The 23,481-nt window shown below is 55.9% G+C and overlaps 2 protein-coding genes across 9 annotated transcripts in view; both read right to left on the reverse strand.

The window, feature by feature from the left end:
- PRDM15 (PR/SET domain 15) overlaps positions 1-9,818 on the reverse strand; it is a 48,763-nt gene extending 38,945 nt beyond the window's left edge. For 2 of the 5 annotated variants that reach the window (XM_081302388.1, XM_081302389.1), the window contains exons 1-2: positions 9,718-9,818; positions 255-299 (exon numbers count right to left, since the gene is read on the reverse strand). In XM_081302388.1, the coding sequence (XP_081158514.1) occupies positions 255-291 (37 nt within the window). In that variant the 5' untranslated portion in view covers positions 292-299; positions 9,718-9,818. Of the gene's footprint in view, positions 1-254; positions 300-4,195; positions 4,248-9,713 lie in introns of those variants that run through there. The other 3 variants (XM_081302385.1, XM_081302386.1, XM_081302387.1) reach the window with 3 other exon arrangements.
- Positions 9,819-13,735: 3,917 nt separating this feature from the next.
- C2CD2 (C2 calcium dependent domain containing 2) overlaps positions 13,736-23,481 on the reverse strand; it is a 56,132-nt gene continuing 46,386 nt past the window's right edge. For 3 of the 4 annotated variants that reach the window (XM_081302392.1, XM_081302390.1, XM_081302391.1), the window contains exon 14: positions 13,736-21,974. In XM_081302392.1, the coding sequence (XP_081158518.1) occupies positions 21,754-21,974 (221 nt within the window). In that variant the 3' untranslated portion in view covers positions 13,736-21,753. The remainder of the gene's footprint in view (positions 21,975-23,481) is intronic. The other variant, XM_081302393.1, reaches the window with a different exon arrangement.

Genomic DNA, 23,481 nt, shown 5'->3' on the forward strand with positions numbered 1-23,481 from the left:
CCCTGTCTCTAAACCCTGGACTCTGTTTCTGAATCGAGGGCTACCCTGCAACTCGACCCTGCCAGGAGTCCTGAGGACGATGACCCTGGACACCCCACCCGGGCAGGGCACTGCTGTGCAGCGAGCCACGTCCTCCAAGCAGTTTAAAAGGAAAAGACTTCTGTGTTTTTGTTTTTAATGGAAGTGGTTTTGCCCAGACAGCAAGTGTCCAGCCCTCTGTGTTCCTGGCCCAGATGGGTCTGCGAGTCACTTACAGATGAACATGATCTCTTCGCTGCCATCTTCGGCCATCTCCACACCTGTCAGGACACAAGAGAACCAATTACTGATGTGCTCCCCCACCCAGCGTTTTTGGTTTTGGTTTTTTTTGGTTTCATGGATTGAACCCAGGGGCACTGGACCACTGAGCCCCCTCCCAGCCCTATTTTGTACTTTATTTAGAGACAGGGTCTCACTGAGCTGCTTAGCAGCTTACTGAGTTCCTGAGGCTGGCTTCGAACTTGCAACCCTCCTGTCTCACCTCCAAAGCCACTGGGATTATAGGCCTGTGCCACTGTGCCCGGCCAGAAGAGCGTTTTTAAACACAGAGCCCAGCAAGGCCTCCCCTGACCCATGCAGGGACGTCTGTGTGCTGCAAGGAACAGCGGGTAGCACCGCTCAGGGGAGATCTCTGGGACACTTCCTCACTAAAATATCACTGTTTTTAATGAACCCAGAGGATGGGAAGTGCCTGTGACTAGGAGTCCTCGTGACTCAGACTCCACCTCGTCACCTTAGGCCTCAGTGTCCACTGGTGACACAGACACCAACTCCCAGCTTTCACACTGCCCCTCCTCTGTCCTCCTTCCCAGGGGCAGTCATATCTAATGCAGCTGGTTTCCCCGTCTCTCCTTGTGCCTCGTGTCCCATAAACTCCCTACACATGACATCGTGGAGGCTCTCCTGCTCCACGCAGACCGTGGTCAAATCTGGCCCCTTCTGTTTCCCACCTATCCTTTGGGGGCCACCTTAAAACCACCTCCATGCTGGGCAGCAGGGTGCAGGGCCCCCCCCCATGGCCTTGCACCCCTCCCACCTTCCCTCTGGGTCCTCTGCTGGGCCTCTTATCAGGAAAGTGTGCATGCTGGTTCCCGGTGCTGACCCCACTCTCCCTCCACCCACCGGCCCCAGCAGCTGGGAGATTGAAAAGCAGGCAACAGGAAGCCCAGATGCACATTTGGGTTCACTGAGCACACGTGTGGTCATGGACGGAGCAGAGCAGAACACTCCCTGATGAGAGGGATCAGCTACACGGACATGAGGCTGAGGAGGTGGGCTGCCAGGTCTCCTGTAAGAAGCCAGGGACAGCCACGGCGTACCCTCCCATCACTGCACAGGGCCCCCTGAGCATGTGCACACCGACAGTGAGCTGTGAAGCATGAGCACCGCTGGCTGGAACCACGCCTTTAACACACAGGTTTTAGGGGATATTAAGATCCAAACCCTGACAGACAAGGAGGCAGATGCGCGGGGTGGGCTAGGGGCTGCTCTGATGGCGGCTCCTGTGGCACTGGGCCTAAGGACCCACACACCTGCCACAGGAACCCTCCCCTCCCATCCGCTCTGCCTGGGTCAGGAGCTTCTGTAATGGGAACACCAGGTCTCGGGAGGCCACGCAGGGCTGCAGTCAGACCCCAGCAGGGCACAGAGCCTGATGATGTGAGAACTGGAGCAGAGAGAGCAGGGACTCCTTCTTGCGGAGTCCACCGAGGCTGGCTGGCCGCCTCTTTCTGGGGCAGCAGCTGCCTCTGACCTGCACCTCAGACAGCCCGCCCTCTATGTGCCCCGTGGAGCTGCAGGGAGAGGACACCTGGCTGAGTTGCTGGAGGAGAAGTTCCAAGACACAGCAGGAGGGCGGGCGCTGCGCACGTGGCGCTCATCGAACAGCTCTGGGCACAACACTCTCAGTAACCTGGTCCCCAAAGGGTGGCCTCCCTGAACAGCTCTTCGCAGCCCAAGACAGAGACCACAGCCTCCCCGGGCAGCGTGCAGCACATCTGCCTTCAGGAAAATGGCACCCTCCCCTGCCCCGCACGTGCCGATAGAGAAGGGGGAGTCCAGTCCCGCATCTGGCCCACAGGACCCCCACAGTGAGGTCACAGGATGCTCTGGTGCACACAAAAGGGAGGAAAATAGACGGAAAGCATGAGCGTCTGTCATCTGACCACCGGTCCTGCCTCCCCAGCGGTGCTCAGTGTGGACCCCGAACCAGGAGCCAGCAGCACCACTGTGGCCTGGAATTTCCTGGAAATGTAAACCCTGACCCCATCCAGAACTTCGATGGGACTCCGTGGGGCCAGCAAGGGCTCCCACGGCCCCCAGGGGAGACCCCCACAGCCCAGGTCTAAAGTGCGCTGCACCAGGACGGGCCAGGACACCAGGGCCTCCCTTGGTGTGGCAGGAAGAGTGGACCTCAAGCAAATGTCCTGTGTGACTACTCACACCGGAGCTTCCATGGCAGCCACAGTGGTGACAGGCCTAGATGAAAGGAGGGATCACTAAGGGATGAAGCAAGCAAACCACCTTCAAAAACATGCACAACACAGTTCTGAAAGAGGAGATAGGTCAACAGGTAAGCAGAGAGGACTTCTGCGGCCATTCTGAGAGGCCACTGCAGACCCCAGTCCCGAGGGTGCTGCATAGCTGCAGGCCAAGGTCAAGATCTGAGAGACTCTGCTCAGGACGACAGCCCCTGGACATACCTGGGCAGAGGGCACTTCCCAGGCACACTGACTGGCAAGCTGAGGAGCCACAGTCCACAGGTGGGCTCTGGGGTCCTGCTGTAAGGGGACTGGCAGCCAGAGCCCAGGCACACCTGCTCCCGCCACATGCTAGAAGTGAAGCACCTGAGCTGGTCATGGCCCCCCTCAGCCTGTCTCCTCCTCTGTACCACGAGAGGCTAACTGGACTCTCTGCGGGCCTTGGCCCTGCTTAAACTTGAGGCCATCAGTGCCACAAGTGTCCTCCGCCTCCTCCTCCCCATACTCCCTCCTCCAGCGCTGCCACACCTGGGTCGACCTCACCACTGTGGCAGTCCAGGTGTAGACAGCACACTTTCAGCACTGCGGGCACAGGGCAAAATCCAGCTGTCGCCCTGGCTGCCCCCCCAACGAAGCTGGAACTCATGATCCTGGCATGGATCCTGGCTTCCCTCTTCCTGACCTCATTCCCCGGCACACAGCGCCCTCTTCTCCCCAAAGGAAGGGGCTCCCCACACCTCACGGGGTTCGCTTCTGGGCCGCCCCGGCCCTGCGCTGCTCTCGGCCGGGGTTCACCTCTTCTTCCCCGGCCTTCTCAGCTTCAGAGGAGGGCAGACCCAGCTGCCGGGGGTGTGGCAGGCCTGGTACAGGTTCCCAGGCCGCAGGTCGGGCACCGCTCTGCCTACAGACGTCTCCACACACCACTTACTTGGCCTCTGCTTCCCCACCTGGCCCTGCCACCATGGTGGCGCAGGAGAGCAGAGTGGGCACTCTAGAGTCCTGTTGCACATGTCCTAGACTACAGTGGGCACCAGACAGTGGGCCTCTGCCACAGTCAGGGACTGAGCACTGCATCTGCTCAAGGTGTGGACTCCTCGCTGGGCCTGCAGACACCCAGCGCACAGCCCAAGGTGCCTTCCTTTTGTATCTGTCCTCCCACATCAAACGGTGGGGCAGAGCCCGCTCAGCTCTGCACACAGATGCGGTCACCACTACGGAGGTCGGTCTAAAACCTGGCATTGCGGGTGGACTGACCCTAAGTGATGACCTAACTGACCTTGTCCCCCTTCAAGACTGAGGACACCAAGGGAACAGCAGCTACCATATGGTCAAGAGGAAGAGTGAGTCCTGCAGGCAGGTGGCCCCCAAGGGGAACTGGAGGCTCCTGGGGCAATAACGACGTCAGGACCTCATAGCATTGGGAGATGGTGACCAGCCAGACCCCAGTTTGACGAGACTGCTCCCCAGGCGCCCATCCCCCCATGGTTCTTGGTGACTTGACACTCAACTGAATGGGGCTGGGGATGCTTGGTCCCCTGTCATCCCAGTATGTCAATCCCTGTCCCGCCCCCAGACCCACAGGCAGATCTCCAGCCTGCTCTCTGGCTGTCCTGTGGCCTCTGCTGCTGCCCCTTAGCCAGCGTTTGTTCACGGGACACACGAGCTCGCATGCTCACCTGGCATCCCCCCAGGTCTGGTAAGTCAGAGTGTGGGACGCGTGACTCTGAAAACCTCTGGGGCACCAACACGTGTGCCATACGTCTCCAGCCCGCCTCTGAAGTCCGCTGCTTGTTTTGGGCTGGCTTGGTTCTGGTGCATAGTTCTGCTTGCTGCCTTGTGTGCGTGTGCGATGACGCTCTGCTGCACAGGGAAGCCGCAGTACTGGGTGTGCTTAGCTGTCTCCTGCGGGCCCTGTGTCCTGTGCCGGCCGGCCGGCGGGCCTGGGTGGGTCTGGACGCTGTGCCTGTGTGCAGAGGCCCTGCAGATGCTGTGGAGCAGGGGCAGCAGGGCCGCCTTCCCACATCCTCCGCAGCTTCCTAGCTGTGGGCCTGTTCCTGCCCACTATCTCCTTTCCTGGGTCCACTCCCTGGATCTGGGGACATTCTCCCTGGAGCTTCCCTGGCTGACAGGGACCTGGAGGTCCGTCTTCTGGATGTCCCCACAACCACCAGTCTGATCTCTTTGCGGCTGGCAGAGGCCCCAGGTGCCACTCCACCACAGTACCCTGGAAGGTCGGCCTCAGTGTCACGCTGGGCAGCCTTGGGGCAGCCCTCTCCGCCTGACACAGTGTCCCGAGCCCTGAGGTTTCTGTCACTATTTCTTCTAGAATTTCTTCTCTGTTCTCTTTCTGAACCTCTTGGCTTCCCCCAAAAGGACGTCTGCGTTCTCATTTTCACTTCTGGTTCTTTAAGAGGAATTTCTGGGCCAAGAGGAGAGAAAGGCGCACGCCCTACCATCTCCACATGGACAGAGGCAGAGTGGACCCTCACCTGGGTCAGCACCCAACCCACCAGGTCTGCATTGAGCAGCCTGGTCGGCGGGGCTGCGGCGGGCTTGCTGCCCAACAGTGCTGGAGTAGCAGGTTTTGCTCACTCTACAGGCACGAGCAGCATAACTAATGAGTCCATTAAACCCACGAGATCACGAATTCACACATTTACACTTACAAAGAGCAAAGACCTGAGTTACAATACCTGTGCACACCCTTCTCAAAGGCAGGGCCTTGGTGCAGGTGTCCTTCCTCCCCAGAGTGGTGGGAGCAAGAACCCAAATGGTCCCGCTGGGCAAGTCAGTGGCTGACAGCGCTGTTGCACCTGAGCCGTGTCATTCGGCCGAGGTGGAGGTTTCCGATGCTTGGGGAAAGTGACATGTGACCTGAAGCCCAGACTGCTGCACCGCCAACAGGCCAAGCAGAGCCAGGACAGACAGCGTACACCAGGCAGAGAGGAGCAGGGCCTCTGAGAATCCACCTCCACTCGGGTTTGTGGCAACAGGAAGCCGAGGGCCACCAGAGCTCATCCACCCCACAGACCTGGGACACCCAGGATGCAACGCCTGACAGACTGCAAAAGCAGGTTCTCTCTCACACACTCTCACCATGCAAGAGGGAGAGAAAGGCGTGCACCCTACCATTTCACATGGACGGAGGAGGCCTCATGGAGGCCTCAGCGGACGGACGCCAGCACCATGATCTTGAGCTTCCAGCCTCTAGAGCTCTAAGGTTTAATTTCTTTTCTTTATAATTTACTTAGTCGGTTGTATTCTGGGATAGCAGCAGAAAACAGGCTAAGGCAGAAACTGCCCTCCATCTGTCAAACTCCTATTCAGTTCTTAACGCCCAACCCAAATGCCCCTCCTGCCCAAAGCCCTCTTGGCTACGACTGCCACACGACACACCACACCTCTCCCTACAGCACCCAAGATACTCAGAGCCCAGCACTAGCACACACTGTGTGCCTGCAGGTCCCTTCCCCACGCGAATCTCCGTTTCTCTGTCCCTTCTACTGCTGAAGTCCTCCTAGAGGACTGGCCCACTTCACCCCTCCTTTGGCATGTGAGCGGGCTGCCTCTGGCTACACCAGACCCCTGCCCCTGTCGGTCCCTCCTCCAGTGACTCCAGGCAGGGAGGCCCCGGCCCCCCTGGACATCCTTCTTGAGCTACAGTCTCCTGGTCACTTTCCCTCTGGCTGGACGCTTCTTCCTTGGCCCCTTTACTGGCCGCCCCTCCATCCAGCATCCCAAGCCTCCACAGTGGGACAACCCAGGCCGGCTCCTTGGTCCTCCCTCCCTCTAGTTCTGACCAAAGCCAGTGCCTGGCACAGCCCTTGCTCCTTCCCAGGCCCTCTCTGTGGCAGCCTGATGCCTGCTACGATGTGTGGGAATCTCTTCACCTCTCTCCACCAGGGTCTTGCTCTTTCCTGCATTCAGCTGACAGCTTGCCCTGTTCATACCAAGTTTCGAGAGCTACAAGGGACATAACTTGACTTTCTAAAATAAAACCGTTGTCACTCTTGTAAATCTACTGATATCTGCACCTACGCTGGGATGGCCTGCTATCTACAGCACATGTGAACAAACCCTTCTGTGGCCACAGGAAGCTGACCACACTTCTGCTCCATCCATTCCTGCTTCCGCCACTGCAGAACTCAAGCCCAGTGCCACACGCTGTGCTTGAGTCTCCTCTACTGATGCCTCACTGCAACTTTCTGCAACACACAGTGTGTCAGGACACTGGCCTTGATTCTACAGGACCGCAGGCTGGCTGGCTGCTTCCGGCCGTCGCTGTGTTGCCCGCAGCACCAAACAAATATCACGACCTCACAGCAAGCTGTGCTTAAGCAGGTGGACGGGCATTCTTCCCACCAGTCCCGGGTGGACAAACGTTCCCCTCTGCAGCTCTCCTCCCCAGCACACGAGCATCTGTGGCCTGGGAACAGGTGAGACGGAGTGGAAGGTCTGCACACAGGCCTTGGGCTGCCCCCAACAGTGCCAAGCACATAGCTGCAGTCAGCCTGCAGGACCCTGCAAGCCACTGAGGGTCTGTCCCCGCCACATAGCTGGACCAAGGGCCCATGCCCCAGCCCTCACCATGAGTCTCCTGCTCTGCAACAGGAGGGGTCCTTCCTCAGTAGGAGTCCCTGGAGGACAGGCCCATGGCACCTAGCCCTGTGCATCATCCCTGCCCACCCGGCAGCCCTCACCACTGTCTTACCCAGGATTCCTATTGCTTCTTGTCTACACTGCCTCCCCTACCTGCCTGAACTGGGGTCCCACCCACAGGGACAGCTGAAGGTGGCCTGGCTGCTGGGGCCCTGAGGTCCCCTTACCACCCACCCCTGAGGGCCCAGCAGTACTCTGCACCTCAGTGAGCCACTGTGCCATGACCCACTGTACACATCTCACCGGGGCAGGGCCTGCCCCACCCATGGACAGCTCAGTCCCCACCTGGCTCCCCTCTGTGGACACCTGTTTGAATGAAGTCCTGTTGGGCCTGGATTCCTGTCACACCCACTCAGCAGCCATAGGGTCATCTAAGAACACAGACCCTGCTCCAGCCCTGCTCAAAGCCCCCAGGGGAACCTGTGGTGCTCAGAATAAAAATGCGGTCCTGCTGCCTCCCCTCCTCTTCACCACACTGGTCTCTCCATCCTTGAGGCCCAAAGCTTATTCCCACCCCAAGGCCTCTGCAATTGTCAGGCATGTGTCTGGGATGAATTCCTTCTGATCTCCAAGAGGCTGCCTCAGAGCACTGGTCTCCGTTCAAACGCCCCTCCTCAGGTGACCTTTCTGGCCCAGCTCCCTGGGTGCACCATCCTGCCCGCCTGGCAGCCCCTCCCCTGTCCTTTCTTCTTCATGCCCTCACCACTGTCTTACCCAGGATTCCTATTGCTTCTTGTCTACACTGCCTCCCCTACCTGCCTGAACTGGGGTCCCCCAGGCTTTCTCTTACTCAGTGTTGGGCACATGAAAGTGTCCTTCTGTAGAGATTTACCGAGTGAACAGTTGGCCAAATCACCTAATCTGTGCACCTGAACACCACGGTGAGCCAGCCAGAGTGAGCCAGGCTTTGCAAACGAGAAACTGAGCCTGAGAAGCACTTAAGTCACTGCTCACAATCACAGAAGCTGTTCCAAATCTCCCTCAAGTCTGTAAAGTATGATTTTTCTTTCGAGGCCTTCTGCACCAATAACAATGAAAAAAATATCAGAGCCACATCCTCAGTGGACAGAGTTCCTTTTCAAATATAATTATTCTAAGATAAGCTATTAGCCTTGCAACTATGGTTGCTTTCTAAAGTTTTGTCTTCTGGAGAAATAACTGTTACATCTGTCTTCAAAACTAAACATATTTATATGTTCTTTCTTGGTAACTTTGCTGCAAAAGTAGTAATCATAGATATAAGAAATGAGAAAATTTTGTATTTTTCCCTTTTCAAATCCAGACTAACAGTCCTATTTCTTAAGGATTCACTGTAAGGGTGTGATTTCAAGGAAACCCAGGGAAGTGGAGAGGAGCTATAAAAATGAGGTGGAAAAGGCCAGGCTTGGTGTGTACGTGGGTGTCACTCAGGCCAGTGTTCACCCCAGCGCTACCTGGGGAGAACTGTCCTGTGCCCTCAGGAGGTCTGTGCAGCCAGGTGCTCCCACACTCTTCACCCTCAAAATGCCTCAGGCCCCAGTAGGGTCCCCACACTCGGCATTAGGTGTGGCTTCTGCAAATGCTGGCACTGGTGGACCACTAGTGGAGGCACTGGTCCTCCTACTTCTGGATGGCACACTGGTTCCTGCCATTTTAAACCACCTTTGGCCGGGGAGAGGGGTGGCAATTTCTGAGCATGTGTGAAAATAGCTCTCATGGGCTACACCCAGGCTTGGTGCATGGCACTGGCCTCCAGGGAGTAGTGATCAGGTCTGTGTGCTCAAAAACACAGGAGGCCACACGTGGCCCTCGCCCCACCGGTCCACTTCTGCCCTGGGCACCTGTCGCCGCTTTCACGCCCTTCCCTCTGGCACCAAAGGGTTCACCCAAGTAAGGTCAAGGGGCCCTGGGGAGGCCACCGCCAGCCCTCCGCTTTTCTACTCCCACTAGGGGCTAGGGCCCGGGGCCTCTCCCGAGGACTCGGGAAGCGACGTCAGGGAGGCCACGCGGGGCGGAGGGCGCGGAAACCCCGCGCTGGGCCGGCGGGGGCCGTTTTGCGTGGCCGGGGCCTGGCGCCCACACTGGGCTGCGCGGGGGCAGCGGGCCCGCCAGGGCGGCGCGGAGGGCGGTGGGCACCGGGCCGGCCCCGCAGCGGGAGCGGGCGGCCGGGGGCGCGGGGCGCGTGCGTGGGCGCGGGCGGGCGGGCGGCGCGGAGGGTGCGGGCCGGGCCGTGGGCGGCGGGCGCGGCGCGGGCCCGGTACTGGGCGGCGGGCGCGGACGGCCCGGAGCGCCCGCGGCGGCGGGACCCGGCGGGCGGCGGCGGGCGGGCGCGCTGGGCGATCCCGGAGCGGCTCCGGAAATCCAGCCGGGTTTTGACTCCGATCGCCCACGGCGCCCGCGACCGGCGAATGTAACAAAGAACAGTCGGCATGGCGGCTGGACCGGGGCGGGCGGGCGCGGCAGGGCGGGCGGGCGGCGGGCGGCGGCGGGCGGGCGGCGCGGGCCGGGCCGGGGGCACGCGCCGGGGCGGGCGGCGGGCCGGGCCCGGGGCTTTACCTGCCTTTGGAATGTGCAGAGCAGGATCGGATCCGGACTCCGGGTTGCGATCCGCTCCGGAAACTGCGCAGCACCGGAAGCCGGGGGGCGGCGGCACGGCATCGTGGGAGTTGTAGTGCGCGGCCCGGCGCGGGCGGGGCGGGGCGGGCGGCGTGGACGGGGTGTCGGGGAGTGGGCGAGGTGCGTGGAGGGCCGGGGAGCGGAGGGGTGTCGGGGAGCGGGCGGAGTGGACGGTCTGTCGGGGAGCCGGCGGCGGTGAGTGGACGGGGTGTCGGGGAGCGGGCGAGGTGCGTGGAGGGCCGGGGAGCCCACGGGGTGTCGGGGAACGGGCGAGGGTGCGTGGAGGGTCCGGGGAGCGGAGGGGTGTCGGGGAGCGGGCGGAGTGGACGGCCTGTCGGGGAGCCGGCGGCGGTGAGTGGACGGGGTGTCGGGGAGCGGGCGAGGTGCGTGGAGGGCTGGGGAGCGGACGGGGTGTCGGGGAACGGGCGAGGGTGCGTGGAGGGTCCGGGGAGCGGAGGGGTGTCGGGGAGCGGGCGGAGTGGACGGCCTGTCGGGGAGTGGGCGGCGGTGAGTGGACCGGTGTCGGGGAGCTGGCGAGGTGCGTGGAGGGCCGGGGAGCCCACGGGGTGTCGGGGAACGGGCGAGGGTGCGTGGAGGGTCCGGGGAGCGGAGGGGTGTCGGGGAGCGGGCGGAGTGGACGGCCTGTCGGGGAGCGGGCGGCGGTGAGTGGACGGGGTGTCGGGGAGCTGGCGAGGTGCCTGGAAGGCTGGGAGCAGACGGGGTGTCGGGGAGCGGGTGGCAGTGAGTGGACGGAGTGTCTGGGAGTGGGCCAGGTGCGTGGAGGGCCGGGGAGCAGATGAGGTGTCCGGGAGCGGGTAGCGGTGAGTGGACAGGGTGTCTGGGAGCGGGCGAGGTGCGTGGAGGGCCGGGGAGCGGACGGGGTGTCGGGGAGCCGGCTGCGTGGACACGGGGTGTGAGGGAGCGGGCACGGGTGTGTGGATGCCCTGGGAGCGGGCGGCGGTGACTGGACGGGGTGTCGGGAGCGGGCGAGGGTGCATGGAGGGGCTGGAGCGGACCGGGTGGACGGGGTGTCGGGGTGGACGGGGTGTCGGGGAGCGGGCAGCGTGGATGGGGTGTCGGGGAGCCGGCGGCGGTGAGCGGATGGGGTGTAGGTGAGCGGGCAGGGGGTGTCGCGGAGTGGGCGGCAGTGCGTGGACGGGGTGTTGGGGAACGGGGGGGGGGGGCATGGACTAGGAGTCGGGGAGCCTGTGGCGGGCGGCATCGACGGGACCCGGTGGAGCGGGCAGTGTGCTTAGGGGTTGGGGGAGTGTGGGGGAGAGGTGTGGATAGAGGGCTGGGGGAACGAGTGACGCACAGCGTGGACCCAGGAGCTGGGGGAGCAGGCAGCATGGACGGGGCACCTGGAGGAGTGGGTGGCGGCCGTGTTCAGGACAGACTGGAAGGGCAGGACCAGAGCGGGAGGCTTGGACGCCACCAGCTTGGGGTAGAGGGCGCTCTGCCGCCTGGCAAGGTCCAGCCCCACTGGTCCCTTTTCTCCCTACAGCTGCTAGGTACTGTGTTTCCGAGGGTGGAAGGTGGTGGTGACATGGAGGGGGTCGAGTTTTCTGCAGATCAGGTCTGGGGTTGCCAGATTGTCCTGATTTCTGAGTGTAGCCGGTGTTGGCATTCTGGGCTGGCGTTTTGTTTGGTTTATAAGGACTTGGTGAAGTCACAGGCCTAGCAGCCGCAGTGCCAGGAGTCAGAATCCTCCCAGGGGCTTCACTCCAGCGGCTGCCTTGGAGCAGCCCAAGTGAAAAGCTTGGGACGTGGAAGCACCCGGCCATGGAGTGTGTGTGCAGTACCCTGTGCTAGTAATCCCCAGACTCAGATCAGGAGGCACAGGCCAGGCACAGGCAGGCCTGCGCCAGTCAACAACGCCCTGCCTTAAAGTTACAAGGACTGGGGATGTGTGTCAGTGCTAAAGGGCCTGGCCGGCATTCATGAGGCCTGCTCTAAAATAAAAAGTGTGTGATGACAAAACACTGGAAATAGAAGGGACTTGGCTCTCTTGATCTAGTCCTGGCGTCCCCCGTTCAGAGGGGCACACTATCTCCCATTCCTGCCTGCCAAGACTTCCCGTGAGAGGAGGAGGAGGAGGAACTGGGGAGATTTATTTGAACTGGGACCACAAAGAGCTCCTTTCCCGTGTATGTGAAGTCCTAGGAGTCACTCACAAAAAGAGAACACAGTGTCTCTTACACACATGAGAAGACATTTAATTCTCGTATCTGAAATAAGAGAACAAACAGGATTCCAGTGAGAGGATTTTTATTAGATTAGCAAAAAAAAAAAAAAAATAAAAGATTCATAGCATTACTTTGGAGGGATTCTAGAGGAACACTGCGGTCCTGTGCTAGGGGGAAGGTAAATGTACATACCCGTAGAGATTCCAGATGCCTTTGGCCCACCAATTCCACATGTAGCTCACCCTGCAGAGATGCACTATGCAGAGGGGCACCTGTGTAAGATCAGTCATAATTAAGTGCCATTCAAAGGGAAGTGTTGGGTGCTCCTGGGCAGCCCATGGGGTGCCAGGTCATGTAGCAGAGAGGAAAGATGTTCAGGGGCTCCCTGCCCCAACATCTACAGTGGCTTCCCAGTTGCAGTACAGGAAGCTGACCCAGAGCTTCCCTCACCTTTCCAGAACACTCAGCTGCCCACCCTCCCCTCTTCCTGCTCAGACCCCGCCTCCTGTCAGCCTTCCTTCTCCCAGGTTTCCCACCGCCATCCCTTCATCCAGGTCTTTGCCCAAATGCTCTCCAGCCCCCTCCACACACCTATAGCTGACATACACCACAGCACCCCCTGTGCACCCCTTCTGGCTATCGCTCAGGTGGCCAGTTCTCTGGGTCTCTGCACACTATAAATAGGTACTGACAGAAAGTGGCAGGTCATAGCAAGAGTGAAGGACTGAGAGTAACAAAGACCTTGTGGTTTAGATATGAGGTGTCCCCCCAAAACCCATGTGTGACAATCAGAGGTGAGATGATTAGATTACAAGAGATTGTGTAACTCTGCTGATAAGGGTTAACTGGGTGATAACCATAGGCAGGTAGAGTGTGGCTAGAGGAAAGTTGTCACTGGGGTGTGCCTTGGGGGTTGCTGTTTTGTCCCTGTTGAGCAGAGCCCTCTACTTCCTGGTTTTCAGGTCCTGAACTGCCTTTTTCTGCCATGACGCCCCACCTCACCTTAGGCCCAGAGCTGCAGAGTCAGGTGGTCAAAGACTGAGCTTCCGAAATCATGAGCCAAAATAAACCTGTCCTCTGTGTTGTTTTTGTCACAGCAATGAAAGAGCTAACTAAAATAGAAATCGTTACTGAGGAGTGGGACATGGCTGTGACTGATGCGACCATGGGGCTCAGAAGCTTTTGGAGCTGGTTTGTGTGGCATGGGGGGAGGGGTGTTTGAAAAGTTTAGAGAAGCTGTGGAATGTTGTAAGCAGAGCTTGACTGCCGTGAGTTCAGGAGACCTGAACACAGTGGCACTGAGGTTTCAGAGGAGAGGATGGGGTCGAAGTTGGACTGGAGACCATTCATATCACATTCTGGCAAAGAAGGTATCTACATCTTGCCCGTGTCCTGAGACTGGGAGGCTGAATTTAAAGGGGATGTAGTGATTGGTCTGTGGAGGGAATTTAGAGGTAGCGCAGCATTCACACAGTGCATGAATATTGCTGGTGGATTTTAGCCAAGCTTACCATGATAACCAGGAGCAGAAAGCAGAGCAGAAAGATTTGAAAACCTTCTGGGCAGAAAAATGTGAGCAAAACTGGGTTTAAGGAATGTGTGGCTGTTAAAGAAATTAGAACCACTAAAGAAATAATAGGAAAGATGGCTTGAGGGCGTCTCAGGAATTGGTAAGACCACACCTCTCTCTCTCCAGGGTGTAAAAGAAGACATTTTTTTGAGAAGAGACCAAAGGGGCTGAGGGGGTGCTAGTAAGTTTTGGGGTTTGTTTTTACCATGCTCGGCCACCCAGGCATGCAGAGGATGCTGCATCCGTGGTCCCAGCAGGCTTAGCTCCTAGTAGCTCAAGATGGCGGCAGACCTTGGCATCCATCACGTCGTGCTGGTGCTGCAGGAATGAAGGATGCTGGAGTTTGGGGGTCGTGAAGGCTTCCACCAAGATTGCAAAGGAAAGCCTGGAGGCCTGGCAAAGTGCAGCAGGGTCAGAGTCCCTGTGGGACGCCCCTGAGAGGCCAATACATGAAGAGGTGAGAAGGAAGCCAGAAGCCTCAGTGGAGACCCCAAAGGTGCCAGTAACATAGGACATCACTGAGGAAAGCTGCAGGTACGGGCAGAGACAAGCAGCAGAGAGGCTGTGGGGGCCGCAGCCCACAGCCCAGAGAAACCATCACCCTGCCAAGTGCCCAGGTGCTGGACATGAAGCTACAGGACTTGCTTGCCCCCCAGGGTTTCAGTCTTGCTTTGGTCTCGTCCCTGTTTTTCCCTTGTGGAATGGGAATGTTTACTCTGGGCCATTACATATTGGGTATATGTGACTTGCTTTTGACCTTTACAGGGGACAACATCCATGAATTTATCTTAAGTCTTGGATGAGATATTAGACTTGGACTTTGGGGCAGTGGTAGAACTGTTGAGACCATGGGGACTCCTGGAAATGGACCAAGTATATTTTGCATTGTGAATTGGGTATGAGCTTTTGGGGGCCAAGGATAGAAAGTTATGGTTTAAATATGAAGTGCCTCCCAGAAGCTCATGTGTGTGACAATGCAAGCATTTCAGGGGTAAGACGAGTAGATTATCAGAGGTGTAACCTTGTCAGTGGATTGATCTACTGATGGATTGTAGGCAGGTGGAATGTGGCTGGAGGAGGTGGGTCCCTGGGTTGTGACTTTGGGGTTTATAGTTTGTCCCTAGTGAGTGGAGGTCTCGTTCTGCTTACCTGTTACCTGCTTACCTGCTCTAGTTACCTATCCTGAGCTGCCCTCCTCTACCACACCCTCAGCCAGGAAGTTCTGCCTCACCTCAGGCCTGGAGCTGTGGGGTTGCCTGAGGATGTACTAACCCCCTGAAACAGCCTACATGACCTTTTCCTTCTCCACACTGTTCTTGTCAGGTCTTTGGGTCACGGTAACAAAAAGGCTGTCTATGACACACCTCAGTCTCCGGCCATTTCTCATGTCAATGCCCACAATACAGCTGGCGTTCAATTTACACTCACAACAGTCACTGTGTTGCCAAGAAAATTCTGTGTGTTCAGGATATTTCTTCACTAAAGGTTAGAAATAATAAATTCTAAGGCAAATAAATGTATGTCCTTAATTCCAAAGTTAGAAAAAAAGTGTCCAGTTTCATTATGAACCCTGACACAACAAATCTTTGAATCATGGGCAAAAAAAAAAAAAGGAAAACCGACTCACTATAAAGGGTGTTCTTGTGGGTAAGAACTTCAGATGCTCTCTGTGGTGCTGAGTGACAGTACCACACAGGGTTGAATTTCCCAGGGTGATCCTGAGTGTGTGACAGTAGGGTGCCTTTGTTCTCAGAGCCTGCTGAAGGGCCGAGGGTGACACGTCACAGCGCACCCCCACACAACCTGATACACAGTGAAGGACAAGTGGATGTGTGATGGACACAGGGAGATGGCAGGGCAGGCGTAGCCAATGGGTGAAACTGGGTGAGAGGTGGGTGAGTGGCAAGTAGGTCTGAATTTTTAAAAAATGAGTTGAGAATTCTTTAGAAACAAGTGCTTCCATTACCATCAGCCTAGGAACACTGTCCCTAAGGGATGTGTTCTCTGAGGACATGGCTCCCTGCCCTGGTGGTGGCCTGCCCAGAGCCACGCTCTCCCAACTCCCACACCTCACCTGCTCTGGTTTTCCTGTTCATCTGGACGCAAAACTCCTTCAGTGCCAGCATCATAGACACCCCTAGTCCCCTCTCCGTCTACCACTAGCTTTTTTTTTTTTTTTTAAGTCTGGCTAATTTTTATGCAGATAGAGGGGAGTCTAATCCACAATAAGTGAATTCCTACTGTGTGCACCCTGTGCTACTCTCACCCAATCCGGCAGCGCTGTCGTGCAGACAGACCAGGTAAGGCCACTGACTTTCCTCTCACACTTGAGCTGGTGCGGGCAGAGTTGGGTGGTGGAGGCTGTGGGCCTGGCTTCTTCCACCATACAGCCTCGGCTCTAACTGAGGCTGCCACCTTTCAACAACGTGAGCTTGGGCAAGTGACTTAACACTGTGCCTCAGCTTCCTGGTCTGTAAGGCCAAGGTAGATCAGGATGCACAGAGTAATTTGAAAGAGTCTGTAAGTTACCACATATAAAGCACTCTAAAAAAATTCTTGGCATATAGTAAGGTGTTCAATTAGTATTAGCTACTCTTGTGGCCTTGAATCTTTCTTTTACTTTTCTTTAGTAGCTGTGCTCACTACCCAGCTAGGACATAAACCCCTGTATCCCGTGGACTTATCACAGTGCCATGCTGAAGCGGTGATGAGTATCAGCTGGTCACCCTGTATGCCTACACATCCAACTTTGAATTGGCATATTGATGACATCAGTATAGATACATGGGCATAGAGCCACTAGATCTGAATACCTGTCACATGCAGGTGTTAACTGGCATTTCCACTGTGAAAATGGTGGCTGGGCGTGGGGTGGGCTGTGGTCACAGTGACAGCAGATGCTTCTGGGTTGCCCCTGGGTGGGAGGGTCTGGCCTTGGTACTCTCCATTCAGGGAAGTCACTGTGCTGTGCCATCCATCTTGTGTTTTATTATCAAGTACTCACTGACAGGTGCATGGCACCCCATGGCCTGCGGTACCTGAGGTCAAAGCAACATGTTGTCAAGGTCTCCTCTGTCATCCAGCTCCACCTGGGACACTGGGTGCTGGTGAGCAGGGAAGGATGGGGGGATGCCAAGCTTCTGAGTCTGGGAGCTCAGTGGACATCCGTCTCCACAAGGGGGCACTGGCTATGCTAAGCCCAGGGAACACAGGAACTGCCATTCTTACTAGTGAGCAAATGGAAAAGATGAGCCGGCATGGCACGAAGCCCAAGGAGAGGGGACTGAGCACAGCAGGCCAGTGCCCTGGGGATCCTTGGTGGCTGACACACTTCATGAGAAGGCAGAGCTTGATCCTGGTCAGACTAGAACAGTGAGGGGTGACTGCTGGGGACACGGGCGTGTATTCTGGAATGCCCCGGGGTGGTTGCGACGGATTGCTCTGGGCAGTGTAGATGGACTGGCAGAAGGCGTTTACCTGGCAGTGACCCGCAGGTGAGGTTGGAAAGCAGACATATTAGGACATCTGGCTTCTGGCAGCTCCATGCAGCCTCCTGGACAGTGGGCACAAAGCTGGCCCACGGGGCAGACAACGCTCAGACCCCTGGAACTCCCCAAGTCCCAACCCAGGCACTGAGGGCGCCAGCTGCAGTAAGCTGCAGTCTGGAGGCAGCTGGGCGCTCAGGATCCTCTGAGGCCCAGGCCTTCTTCCCCTGGGAACGAGTTTTCCAATGGGACGCCGAGCCTCAGTCTTTGATCCTGAGTGACCAATCCACACCTGAAGGGCAAGTGACCGCAGCCAGCCACACATGCCTAGCAGACAAGCAGGCGGGAAGGGACAGCTGAGAGGAAGGGCGGTGGGGGCCAGGGCCTCGTGCACTCTCCCAAGGGGTTCCCATACTTCCCCGAGGGGACTCCGCACTCTCCTCAGGGCTCCTGCTCTGCAAATGCTGGGGTGTTTAGGCCTACAGAGGGGACAGACTGGGGGAGATGGTAGAATGATGGCTGTAGAGGGCTGGGGGCCTGCAGGGTGGTGCAGGACATGTCTCCGACCATGCCAGGCCCCATTGCCCCACCACAGAATTGTCACCAGCCCCACGCAAGCAGACACCCTGGCACCCGTGGCTGAGAAGGCACCTGCCCCCTGCACCTACCTATTGTAAGCAGGAGTCCAAGGACAGACGGACATGTCCTGCCTTCAGCTCCAGGTGGCCATGCGCCTTGGATCTTTCCAGGTCAACATAGGGCCTGTGGCAGCCACCGCAGAGGACAACAGCCTGAGGCATACCCTCGAGATGCCTTGATCCTCCTGCTTTGCTCCCAAAGCTGCACCCCAGCCCAGGGCTTCCCTGCCCCGATGTGCCAGGCTCCACCAGGGCCCCTGGCCTGCGGAGCCCATGGTGTACCATGGCCCAAAAGGGCACTGGAAATGCTTTCTGTGGTAAGTTATTTTAGCCCAAAGCCTAGACAAATGCTCAGTGGCTTCAAAATCCTATCAGAAAGAGGAAAGTCCTTTGCCAAGAATTAAGGATGAAGACACAGGGCAGTGGCTGCCTCCTCTTGGGTCAGCTGGCCTGGTGGTTAGTCACATGCAGGAACCGAGAAAGGCCGCAATTGAGAGACCCTTGGAGGTGGTCACGGACTCTTGAGACAGCACAGGGCTCCACAAAACACAGACAGCTGAGCGTATGGTGTTGCATGTGCACATTTATTTCTTTCAAAGGTCATTCATGTCCTAGCCACACGATCTTCAGAGGAAATTGCCCGGAGCCAAGGGCACGGGCTCACGAGACTGGCACCTGTTTTTAAAGTGCTTCCAAGGAATACAGCCATCACCATGGCATCGGCCACCGCGCTCAGAACCACGCCAGACCTTTCCACCCGGGAGAACTTTCTTCTCTTTTTAAAATGCAGCTTGACGTGGCGTGGAGGAGAAGACCAGACTGCCAGCCAAGGGGTGATGGAGCATCGCTGACCCGGGTGAGCCGGGGGGTGGACGAGTGTCCAGTGCCTCCAGCACGGGGGACAGGAGTGCAGGGGACTGTGAGCCAAAGATAACCTGAGCTTGTAGTGCAGGGTGAGGCTTTGCTTTGGTAATCACTTCTGGGCCAGTTGGGGGCCGTGGAGAGAGGGGCTGACGTGAGGCTCAGTGCCCAGGCCTGTTTCTGTCTCAAAGAGACACGTGTTTTGACTTCCAATGTCCATCAACTTGTAGTCTGTGGGTTCAAGGCCAAGAACCTTAAGTTTATTACCCAGAAAACACCCACTTTGGGTGACAGCAATGTAATTAATCTTTCCTTTTCTGCTCAAGAAAAATTGCAACTCTCTGTAGATGTGGCCAGTAAGACCAAAGCAAAAGTCCAGACGGGCACCTAATTTGTCATTGGCTGGCAGCACCTGGCCAAGTACCCATGGTGAGGACCAAGGGCTGGTTGTGAACTTAAATTTGAAACTAGATTGATAAAGTGCTCTGTCTAATCCTCTTTGTCACAGCAGGTTTCAGCTGGAACAAAGAGACCCCTACTTTGTTATTGCTACTTTCACTCACACACACACACACACACACACACACACACACACACACACAGGTGCACTGCATTCCTCCACAACAGACGCAGGCTCATCCTCAAGCAGAGGAAGGACAGGGCTGCTCATTCAAACCCACAGGAGCACCTGCTCAAGACAGGCAGACCCACATTGGCATGAGTGTTCATGAGGAATCACCTTTAAAATGCCACTCTGGGAGTCTGGGTGGCACAATCGGTTAGCACTTGGTACTTATAAAATGCCACTCTGCAGAAATTACATCAAGACAAAAAAAAAATAAATCCTCAACTGGGAATAAAGGAGATTGACATGTAAGTGTGGTCAGCATTCAGTGTAGGATCTTAATCACCTTTAAGACATTCACTTTAACATAAATACCTCACACTGTTAAAAAAAAAAAAAGCAGACCTAGATAAAACAGCATGGGAGGGAATTTCACAGTATTGCACCCTGTTCCTCAGGATGCCCCCTGCACCCCAGAAGCAGTTTCCTCTATGACTCAGGCCACTCAGAGATGGCGAGGGTGCACCCCCAGGAAGTGAGCCCCAGACCTGGGTGTTGAACAGCAACAGAACGTTCATGGGGGGACCTGGGAATGGGATGGTGAAAGCATTTCTTCTATTTTTTTTTTAATTGAGCCTACCTGAATTTCAAACAGACCAAAAAAAAATTTTTTTTTAATATTGTATAGGTTGAGCATCCCTAACCCCAAAATCCCAAATCTGGAACTTTTAAAGCATCAAGGAGCTCAAAGCGCTTTGAATTTCCAGGCATTTCAGATTTTGGATTTCTAGATTAGGGATATTTGATTGGTAAAGTCTGTTCACAAGTTCAAAATCCAAAAGCACTCTGCAACAATTTTGGCGTAAGAATTTCAGGTAAGGGATGCCCAACCTATACAAACATTTCTGATGGGATTCTGGGATTCGGACACATAACACCCTCTTAGATTGGATACTCAGATGTCACAGGTCCTGCCCATTGCAAGACAAAGGACAGTAATACTTCAACTAAAACAAACCATTGAGGTGGCCCCTCCCATCCCCCAAAGCTAGTGGCAATTACTAACTTTGGGGACTAACTTGCTATTTATATACTTTGGAACTTTACAATGGTTAACCTTCAAATGCAATCTTTTTAAAAAAGCATGGTTAAAAAGTCATTTTAAAGTCACTTGTGCATTTGAAAGTGAAATTCCCAGTGTAGTTTTTGAATCTCTCCCTCAAAAACAGGAAAGAAAAAAAGTCCTTCAGTTTTGACTCTCACCAAGGGCCTTGCTCCTGGATGGCTCTATTCCCCTGAAACACACTGTGAAGGGTTAACGGGCTGTGGGAAGGTGCACATCCACTTGCCCATCTGCTGGAGGTCAGGGTACACCAGCCTTCTCCATCTTACTACAAGAACAGCAGTCTCATTAAAGGGTCAAAACGTGCCACCTCAGGGACAATCACTCTTTAACAAGCATGTCTGCTGGCATTACACATTCAAGAGTTGGAGAAACGTCTGTGAATTACCCAAGTCACAGGCGTACTGATGAGGGGAGCTGTTTGCTAGGTACACAGGGGTTTTAAAAGTAGGTGCCAATCTTATCATTCTTCCCACTGGAACCAAAACAAGGACACCCCAAAATGTGGCCAGGAGCACCATTCACAGCAGAAATCTGAAGAGCCCATGAAATCAATCTCCAGGTTTGGCTGTTTGTTATTCAATTCCCATTCCTAAGACGGACACCTGAGATACAAAATAATTTCTTCTAGTGCCCTGCAAGTACTTTGTTTTGGCTGTAGGCAATATTTGGCAAAAACCGTGTCCGCGTGCACCCGCGCACGTGCGCGTGTGGGGGTTACCATGTTCTATGAGGTGTCACTTATTGCTCCCAACTTCCTGGGTCAGGCTCGCCTCGCCCTGGTCTAGTAAGTGCACCAGACGGCGAGGAAATCTGCATGTGGACTGCTCCCCGGCATCCGGAGCTTCTGACGTGGCAGAGGAAGATGGGAGAACCACGTCAGCACTTCCATTATTTCCGCTGGCAAGTAGGCTCGGAGTGGCCGTGGGGAAAGGTTCAGTATAATATGCATAGGACATACTTAGTGTTTGCATAAGGTTTCAAGTTCTATGGCTAACAGCAAAGGCAAAGGCCTCCCTATATTTGTCAAAGCATTTCATCAATTCCTATCATAATTTCTTTATCAAAAATTCTGCCCATGTTCCACCGCCCTGCCCTCCGGGCCAGGTGTACTCTTTTATCTAAGCAGCAAATTAGGAGAGGTGACCCATCCATTCTGTTCACAGTGACAGCCCAGAGGGCACACCTCCCCATGACATGGCCCAGGCATGGGCCCCACACACGCCCTGCTAGAGGGCTGCTTGGGTCAGATCAAATCCCCAGCGGTCCCTCCCAGGACCCCCTGAGCATGGTGTTTCTCTTGCAATGAGCTCGTCTCCTAACTGTTACCTCGATGCTTAGGTGGGGGCTGCAGGTCCCACCAGGATTCTGGTGGCAAATTGGGCTTTGTCAGTTCTCTTTGGGGGAAGCCTCTGGCTGGAGACACAGATTGTTCTTCCCCTTCAAAAGACCGAATTGCCAGAAAAGCCAAGCTGGAGGAGTGGGCATGTGGCAGCGGCCGGCACTCCTGCTCCGTCCTGGTGAGGGCACCACCGGGAAAGAGGCAGGCAGCCTACGTGCAGGGCTCCACGGGGGCCCCATTCCAGGCGCTCTTGCCCCGGTGCTTGGACAGCAGCTTCTTGTTTAGCAGCTGAGTGAGGGTCGCCCCCTTCTTCCGGGCACCCTCATGCTGCTGCAGGAACACGAGGTCATTGTGTGACTGGCTCATGCTGGGGTCTTTCTGTGGGTGCCGTCGGCGGAAAAACAGCTTGGCACCCCTCCTTAAAACTCCTCCTGTAAGAGGGAAGCACAGGGCCATCAGGGGCTGTGGCAGACTCCAAGGACCAGTTGAAAGTGAGAGAGAAGACGCTGGGCGCCTCTGAGGAAGGGCCCACCTGGTCCACAGAGCCCCTGCTGCTGGCTGGGAGGCACGGACCTGGCCCTGGCACAGCCGCTTTCAGAGGGAAGGAAAAGGGGCTGTGCCCGGGGCAGCAGCGCTTGCCTGGCACGTGGGAGGCACCAGGTTAGACTCTCAGCACTACATATAAATAAAGGTCCAACTAAAAAACCAAAAAAGATGGAGGGAAAAGGACCTGACAGTGGAAGCCATGCGCTAGACCACGGGGAGGCGTCCACAGCCAAGCCAAATGCAGCAGGTTCTTGTCACCTGGCCACAAGGGCCCTCTGCCCCTCCCCAGCACCAGGAAGGGGTAAAGAGCAGCACAGTGCTGTGTACCCCAGGAAGGATGGTCACCCACAAAAGACCAGATTAGGGACCCTGAGAACAGTGGTACTTACTTTCTCAGGAAACTCAAATATTTGTTCTTTTGGGGATAAGTTTTTTTTTTAACTAATTTTTATGTAGTTCCTGATCCAACTGTGTATATACAACTATATACAAATAATATATACATTTATGTTTTAACATGTATGATTATGATATAAAACATGTGTGTGTGTGTGTATTTGTATACGCAGCTTATATGACTAAGCCATATGAAAACTGTTAGTTGATCTTTTTAATCTACAGAACCTCAGTTTGGGGGTGGGGGTGTAGCTCAGTGGTAGAACACTTGCCCAGCATGCGCAAGGCTCAGTTTGTATGGCTTGACTTCCTGCACAGGGTCTCAGGTGGGAGATACCATGGTAGCCTCCGTAGCCACATCAACAGCAATGGTTCCCTGAGGTCAGGTGCAGACAGCGGCTCAGCTGCTTTCCATAATGCGGTTGAGCCCCTAGCAGGCAGGGCCCAGCAAGTCCTGCATTTCAAGCCCGAGAGATTCATCACCTCTTGCAGAGGTGTCAGTGACCAGAAGATGACCAACCTGATTCCGAGGTGAGGAGACTCAGCTTCAGTTTGGAGTCTCACAGACACAGTCACTGTGATGTGTGCCAGTAGCCACCAGGTTACTGAAGGAGAGGATCAGGCTGTCCACTCCTATGAATGGACCAGGCCCACATGAGGGCCACTGAGGCCAGGGAGACCTTGGTGTCAACTAGCAGTGACTAAGAAGCCACTCTGGGGCTGGCTTTGGGGCTGAGCTTCCCTGTCCTGGAAAAGAAGCTGGAGTGCCCCAGGAGTGGGCTGAATGTAACCTGGCCAAAGCTGCCAGAAAACACCGTCCTAAGAACATTGCTCTGTGAATACGACTATTCTGAAGAACCACTGTGGCATGTTTTTACAGGTGTTTGAAGTTGGGAGCCCATGGGTTTTAGGAGTGCTGGAAAGAATAGGAAGGTGTTAGGGAAGAGAGATGAGTGGTGGGAACATGGGGGACAGTTCTGCCAACGGGCCCACCCT

The sequence above is a fragment of the Spermophilus citellus genome (genome assembly GCF_964194105.1).
Source record: "Spermophilus citellus genome assembly, chromosome: 7".
In the NCBI taxonomy this organism is placed as follows: Eukaryota; Metazoa; Chordata; class Mammalia; order Rodentia; family Sciuridae; genus Spermophilus; species Spermophilus citellus.